The sequence below is a fragment of the Helobdella robusta genome (assembly GCF_000326865.2).
Source record: "Helobdella robusta unplaced genomic scaffold HELROscaffold_91, whole genome shotgun sequence".
Lineage (NCBI taxonomy): Eukaryota > Metazoa > Annelida > Clitellata > Rhynchobdellida > Glossiphoniidae > Helobdella > Helobdella robusta.
The window spans coordinates 61,567-69,949 of NW_008705520.1; the positions used below are offsets into that span (position 1 = coordinate 61,567).

Genomic DNA, 8,383 nt, shown 5'->3' on the forward strand with positions numbered 1-8,383 from the left:
TTAATTTCCTTGCTCACCTATTTTATCTATAATAAAAACTAAACACTTATTAGTTCTTTACATAGCAAGCACCATCAATATCAGACTTTGAACATACGGTTAATTTTTTTTCCAATTCTTTACACAATTTTAAAAGTTCATGCTTGACGGATAAAAGATCCAAATAAAATAAAAAAAACCATATATTTACATATTCATCCAGTTGTTCAAAACGTTGTTTAATTGATGATAGAACGTGTCTAATAAAGTTAACAAATTCTACTTCAAGTTTCTTTTCTGATCCTAAATCAGAAATCTAGAACTAACGGAATAACGAACACTTGACGATTGTTGAATGCTACAGCACAGGTGCTGGAAATATAGAGATTATTGAAGTTAAAAATTATAACATCGGTGTTGGCACCTGTAACAATTATTCTAAGCCTTTTGATTGCTTGACTGAAACTTGTTTGGTATATTTTTCCGAGGGCATTGGGAGATGAAGTGTCCTGGTTTTCCACAGCCAAAACAAACCTTTTTACCCCTGATCCGAGGGACAGCTGACTGTACCATATAGTCTTGAATGACGTCAACTGATCGACGAAGCGCGTTTATTTGCCGCTCCACTGCCTTCAACCTGTTTTCTGTTGTATCCTGCATGTTCCTAACCTGTGGGGTAAACCTGTAGGATGAATTAACTAAGTTTTTTGAAACTTCAAGGCGCTGTGCAATTCGTAACCAATCATCAATATTTCTTGGTTCCCTTTTTCTAACTTTTAATTCTAAATCAGCGTTATTAAGAGCAAATAGAAAAAAATCTCTTGTTAAATGTACCGCCAACTTTGACTGTTCGCCCGGGTAAGCTAACGACATTAACTTTTTTACCGTTTTTGATAATTCACGAAGCGATTCACCTGGTTTGCGTCGAAGAGTCTTCAACTAATATCTATACGACTCTTCGTGACCACTCGTTCGATAACGGTTTTCTAGTTTTGTTACAATGATAACCTGGTCCCGCTAAGTCCGAAAAAACTTCAGCAGCTTCACCTGTCAACGAACATGACAGATACTCCTTCATGTCGTCCATACTCCATTGGTTATACATAGCACATATCTCGAACTTCTTAAAAAAAGTTTTGAGACACTCATGGCCATCAAACTTGTCTGGTTTTAACAGCTCATGATGTCGGACCAACCTGTGATGTTTGGTATTTACACTCGGCTGACAATGCAATGATTCCCCGTGGTCGTCGAACGAAAGTCTATGTTCGACTTTTTCATCCTCTTAAACCATTCTGCACCTATTCCTGGAATTTGAAACAATATTACGTTTACGAATAACAGAGAGGCTTTGTGCTGGCGTAGGCTTATAAACTGGTAAAACTTGTTCTGGCGCGAATTCCGTAGACTTGAAACAGAAAATTTTCTGTGCGTCGTTAAACCCATTATCTGAAAATCCTGAAGAAGTTTTACAAACAACTGCCTGTACTGATTGTTGACCTACTTGATACTTAAAATTTAAAATATTTTCGGTAGAACCAGCCCTGTCACCTAAAAAATTTGGAAAAGTTTCGTTACGGCTCCTATCGTGCCTGTCACCTAAAAGTTTGGAATTAGGAATTTTATTTCAGTCACTGCAATACCTGTCACCTGAAAGTTTGGGAGAAACAATTTTAATTTTATCTGTTATATACTCGTCACCTAAAAATTGACGAGGGTAATCACCTTGACTACTGCTGTACCTGCACCTAAAACTTTTGAAGAAGAGGCCCAACGTTGGGCGCCAATTGTGAACTTATGCCTCGCGGCGAAATTTTTTCTTTGCTCGATTATCAACAACCGCCGCCGCCAGCCTAGGCAGTCTCGCTTCTGACCAGGACTCGCCTCTTCACAACACTTTATTTCCGGGTTGGAAAATATGGGCCAGGCGGAAGAATTATTGCGCCCTGCTTGCTGGTCGGTTAATCCGGCCTTATTAATCGCTAGCAAGTCTCTTTCAAACATATTTTAGTTTTTAAAAGTGACAAACAAAACCTAACTGAAATAATTCTATTAATAAACAAAAATAAAACAAACAAAATAATATTGACTTAAAATATTCTTTAAATCGAATGTTTTTAAAGTCAACGACAGAACTAAATTAAATATTCTTAGTAAACTAAAAATATTTTTACCAGCCGTAATAATGAATGAAATTACAAAACAAAAAAACGCCAGAGCAACCAAACATGCAGGAACCGACCGACTAATAACTAACCACAATAAACCCAAAAACTAATTCAAAACACTAATTCAAAACACTAACTTAAAACACTAACTTTCCTTTTCTTCACAATTGTCAAAAATGCTTATATACTAAAGTTCTAAACAAACTGAAAAAACATTCATTCTCAGACATACTCACTATTTAATTAATACCATATTCTACCAACCTGCACACAAAACCAATTCATACGACATTCGACAAACCTGCCCACCTGACCATTTCATACAACATGCGCGCCAACATACACACTTGCGCCATTCATTCCACATGCGCGCCAAAAAAACTTCACACAGCAATATAAAAAGATAGAGAAAAAGACTTAAGAGATACAACAAGACATTCAAAAGAAGAAAAAATAAAGGAAGGTTTAATGAAAGCAGTAAATAGAGATTTATAAAATAGACAGATACCCCCATAAGAAGAATGAGAAGATGGTAGAAGATTTTTTGAAGGTCTAGAGAGTTCAAGGAAGCTGTAACCATCAAAAGTAGCAAGAATAAAAGAGAAAGAGAGTTAGAGTCCTCTTGCCAAGTTTCAGTAAGACTAAAAAAATCCGGTAAGGAGGAAGAGATTATTTGATGGATATAGAGCGATTTTTTATTAATTATTCTTATGTTAATATTAAATAGTAAAAATGTTGAGGTAGGTTGGATATTGGTATTTTTAAATTTAGTTATATTATTTAAATTAATAAAATTATCTTATATAAATTAATTACATTAGAGTGAGGTTTAATAAAGATATTATACTTGCAATTAGTATTATTATTATTAATATAATTATTGTTACTAACTATATTTATTTTTTTGTTAGAGTTAGATTCATTGTTTTTATTGTTATTGTAGAATTTTCGTCGACACCGCGATGGATGCCGCGGTGTTCTCCCCTACCACCTCTTCCGTCGACGCGCTCGTCGTCGCCGTTATCCTCGCTTCGTCGGCGATCGTCGACATGATAGGGTCGGTGTCGGTCATCAGCACCGTGGCGATCGCACACGCCACCTGTCGCTCGATACCGCACACCCTCATTTTCCTCACTCAGGCGGTCGTTCCCTTGGCCGGGACTCGCCGGTCTACAATATCTTCTACCGACCTCAGGGTTGGAATATACGGGCCGGGCAAAAGAGATGTTTCGCCCTTCTTGCCGGGCGTACGGACCGACCTTTCCGCACGCTCGCAAGTCTTCCCTCAAGCGTTGACTCATTTTTAATATTTTACGAATACAATACTACAAATTAATTCTTTATAATTTTTATTGACAATGATTAATAATCAAACAATTAAAATGTTAATAAATAAGAATCTTTCTGTATTATTTTCGTCGTTATTTTGTTCACTACCCTTATTACTAGTATTGTTATTGTTGTGACTATTATTGTTATTATTATTATTATTATTATTTGAAATTGGAATTGTTTTGGAAGTAGTTTTGTCTACTTAGGTAGATTATATGGTTTTGAAGGTAAGGATACAAGAGCCAAAAAGGAAGTTAGCGCAAACTGACCAAACTGCTGGAGACCACCTCTGGCCTTGACATTAGACCGCAACAGAAACTAAAAATACTACGATACTTCATTCCAACACAAATTCAATTTGAACTCCGCAACTATAATTTCTCGCCAACATGGATATCGTCCAACCTAGATAACCTGATCGTAAGTAAAGTCAGGGAGTGGCTTTCGATGCCGATCAGCGGATGTGTAGCGGAGATACTTTCACTACCAATGAAACTCGGGGGTAATAACATCATGTCACTAAGAAACACTGCAGAAAAAACAAAAATGAAAGTTCGCAGCTATTTAAAGAACAGCGATAATGAAGAAATTAAATGCTTATGGCACGAAACCTCTTCAAACTTTGTCAAACCTGACAGTTCGCTGAAAGTAACAGGCTCATTAAAGCAGTCTCTCAAACTCCTTGATGAATCCCGAGTGAAGTCATGTCTCAACCACATCATCGAACTTCAATCTCAAGGTACAGTGCTCAGGTCAATTGGCGAACTTATTACTCCGGCACGGATAACTTGTTGGTCGAAAATTGTTGACAACATGTCCGGGATACATTACAGATTTGTGAGAAAATACATAATTCAACAACTGCCCACAAATTCAAATCTGGTCAAATGGGGCAAAACCACAACTCCCTTGTGCCCACTGTGTAACGTTCGACAAACAAACAAGCATGTAGTGTCTAACTGTGGTTCAACATCGGCTCTGAAGAGATACACAGATAGACATAATAAAGTACTGGCGTTGATGATGGACGAGTTGAAGTTACAGGCTCCAAACGATTGCTGTTTGTTTGCAGATTTGGAAAGGGAAGGCATTCGTCCAATGTCACTCCTATTCAACACGCTACGACCAGACATTGCCATTTTGAGGGGCAATAAGATTGAAATATTAGAACTGACGATATGCCATGAAACTAATCTAATTTCATCGAAACAATATAAACAACAAAAATATAAAAATTTAAATGCATATCTAAATAAAGAATATAAAGATTGTTCTATAATAATTAATACATTTGAATTGTCGCCAATTGGTTTATGTAATAATTTTAATCTATCGATATTTAAATTTACATGGTCAATACCGTTTAACTTTAAATTAATAAACAGTGTTATTAGCTCGTCATATGGAATTTATTGTGACAGAAACATTGCCTAATGCTATTTTAAATATAACTTACACCCATGCACTTGCCATTGGCAATGAGGATGGGTGGATCGTACATTTGAATATTTTTATTCTATTGATTATTTTATTTTATTCAATTTAACATTTTAGTTACAATTTATTATCTTAATATCTTATAGTTTCATTGTGTCTATTGGATAAATAAAATATGTTCACATTTATAATCTATAGTTTAATTAACTTAATGGGATGTACCGTCGGATAGTGAACTTCGATCGAACTTCTTTAGATGATGATGCACTTCGGACAAACTTCTTTGGACGATGGTGCGCTTCGAATGCACTTCGAATAAACCTCTTCAGATAACGATGCGCTTCGGATAAACTTCTTCCGATGATGATGTACTTCGAACGAACCTTTTCAGATGATGATGTACTTTGAACAAACTTCTTCAGATGATGATGCACTTCGAACGAACTTCTTCAGATGATGATGTACTTCCCTCACAAAGTTGATGGCCTCCTCGTCTCCGTCGACCTGAATATCTGAATGATTCAATAAACCAACGCCAGAATAATTCCCCCTTGTCTCCCCCTTTGTTGGAGTATATATAGCCTTTGCCTTCTTCATTTCTTCATACATCCGATTATGACATACAATTTATATCGGACGATATCGAAACGTTCATCGGCGAACAAATACGGCACCAAATGTATAAACTGGCGCCTCTTGTGTGAGCTCATCATTTCAATACATCGCGAATGCGCCTGCCTTTATTTGTCATACATACTGTAACACTCGATTGAAAGTAGGTTACAGTGAACAAAAGTTTAAGCTGTTTGCATCATGTCTTTGTTCTCTATTGGAAACTGTACCAAAGTTTAGGCGTGCTCGATCACTATTGGTTGTTGACCATCGACAGACTCCGCAAAGCCTCTAAAAGTGTGTCACGGGATAAAAATGGTTCAGCATCACAATGTGCGCATAACGTACGCGCCTGTCTTTGTTCATCAACTATAACCGGGCCAAAGTTTAACCGAGCTTCTTTGTTAGTGTTATCATCAGATTTTACATTATTATTAGCCCTAAGATTAAAGTAAAAAATTCGCCGCCAAACTACTCTTGTCGGAGACAAAGGAGTGTTAGAGGGGCTTAAGAAAAGTCTTTGGAATAAGTCATAATAATATTTACGAGTTATAGGAAAAGATATAGAAAAAAATATAATAATAGTCATAAAAAAATAGTCATAGTAAAAAAGAAGAGAACTCACTTGTTCAGAAACAAAAAACAAGAATCCATCCAAATTACAAAACCACCGAGAAAACGTGCCACCGTCACGCTAAAGGCTAAGCGACTTAACTATAACTAGTATGAGGAAAGAACCGCTGCAATGAAATCTTGACTCAAAAGTAGCGAAGCCAGTTTTGATGAACGCTCTAATAAAAGAAGAAATTGATCTGGATGAGTTTGATATTTCGAATCCAGAAAAACAACAGCTCGCCGATTCAAAAGAAATGATAAAACAACAACAGCTTGCCGAATAAAAAAAATGATGAAATTACAACAACAATTTGCTGAAATGAATAGAATATTTGACCAGCAATCAAAAATCTTCAAAACGGAAATAAACCAGCAATCAAAAGTCTTTGAAACAAAATTAAACAACAGGTTTGACGGAATAAACGAGAAGAAAAAACAACAAACGATCATTCGAAGCAGTATTAAGAAGACGAATGACACAACAGAATAGTGAAGACAAACGCGTCCAAGTGATAAGTGAAAATGACACAGAAACAGTTACACAGGAGTGAGATTGTCCTACCGGTTTAACCTTCTACGGATGACTTCGATTGCAATACACATGATATCTTCGACGGACTTGTTAACTGCGACGCACTTGACAACTGCATGCACGTATTGTCGTGAAGAAAGTTACCGTAATAATGAACTGCTGACGAAGAGGACAATGAAGATTTTTAAAATATTCAAGAAGTTACCAGCAACAAAGACATGAGCACTTTTGATATGCAATGGGACTATTACTCAGATTTTTCTGCCAGCAATTTGTCTGTTACTATTTATAATGCTCACTACGATCGTAATGATGAATATGATGACAAAGACGATGAAGGTTTTGAAAATAGTCTAGAAGTTGACGGTGATAAAGGGACTACTCCTCGGTACATTCTGCTAATAATTCGCCTGTTTTTATCGATAACAACCTTAACATTAGTAGCAACAACGATTTCGATGCAACACTTACCAACAATTCAATGTATGGTTATTTGGATAAGACGTCAACCTGGGGATGCATTAACCTAGAGATTAACAACGTCAGTGAAAATGCTTTATATTTTAATGCGAATATGCATTCAGGACAAGAATTAAGGACAGACGTTGATTCAGATTTTTAGATAACCCTTCCAACACGCTTGTGGAATGAAAGATTGATTCTTGTCTACCTGGATGATGACATTGACGACATATTCATTGTTGACGAGGATGAGAATTGCATCGCTACACCACTGATCGACAGGAAAGATGTCAACGACGATTCTTGCAACTTGCATCAAAGATACTCGTATGATCATTCTACACCTCGTAAAATCAATAGAAAGATAGAACTTGCTGCAAGTGCGTCTGCCTTTAGCTAGAGGAACCAAAACAACGGAAACTTGGCGTGACCGGAAAAGAAATAGCAAAGATTTCAAAAGTAAAGACCTGGTCTGGTTGCACAACTTACGACGCAGAAAAAGGAGATGCCAGGTGAAACTTACACGGAATTGGAAATATGAAAGTTCGGTACAAAATCACTAACATCTAATCACTAACAAGAGAAATGGCGTGATCTACAGGACCTATGATCCTGGAAGAAAATGGATAAGGATGGTAGTTGTCCATTCAAATAGAAGTAACACCTATGTTAAGGACTAACAGGTTAAGATGGGGTTAATGTTATAACCGCGGAAATGATTGAATTGCGCTATATTATTTTGCTTTTGTTATCTTTGCTATATTTGTATTCTTTGAAAATATTGTAAAATTGTATCTGTGCTAAAATCGAATTATAAATATGTCCTGAATAGGCAAATCTACTGTCAGGTTTCCAGTCGTAAATGTGATTTATGTAGTTTCTTAAATTAGTTTATTGTTTCTATTACTGTTGGTATTGAAATAAACGTTTTACAAAGTTTGCGTTTGAAGCAGTTGTGTTCATCTATCGAAAATTTAGAACCTACGGAATAACGAATACTTGACGATCGTTTGAAGTTCCAACACTGGTGTTGGAAATATAGAGCTTATTGAAGTTATAACATCGGGGTTCGTAGTTACAAGGGGTCACAACATGTGTAACTAAATATTTAATAACCAATAATGCTCACAAAACATAAAAAATCATAAATGAATTTAGGTGAGACACAAAATATGTGGCGCCGCANAAAGATACAAGCGCACAAGGTTTAAAAAAATTATGATAAAATTTATGATTTTTTTGATTA

General features: G+C 36.2%; 2 protein-coding genes across 2 annotated transcripts; one reads left to right on the top strand and one right to left on the bottom strand.

The window, feature by feature from the left end:
• Nucleotides 1–282: 282 nt before the first annotated feature.
• Nucleotides 283–1,983, bottom strand: HELRODRAFT_182684 (hypothetical protein; the record flags this gene model as incomplete). The annotated part of the gene is made up of 7 exons (XM_009033419.1): nt 283–351; nt 514–648; nt 754–893; nt 988–1,175; nt 1,253–1,368; nt 1,484–1,578; nt 1,722–1,983. 7 exons carry the CDS (start codon nt 1,981–1,983, stop codon nt 283–285), a joined length of 1,005 nt encoding a protein of 334 aa, XP_009031667.1.
• A 1,126-nt stretch (nt 1,984–3,109) lies between these two features.
• On the top strand, nt 3,110–3,454 carry HELRODRAFT_182685 (hypothetical protein; the record flags this gene model as incomplete). The annotated part of the gene is made up of 1 exon (XM_009033420.1): nt 3,110–3,454. One exon carries the CDS (start codon nt 3,110–3,112, stop codon nt 3,452–3,454), a length of 345 nt encoding a protein of 114 aa, XP_009031668.1.
• Between the last annotated feature and the right edge of the window lie 4,929 nt (nt 3,455–8,383).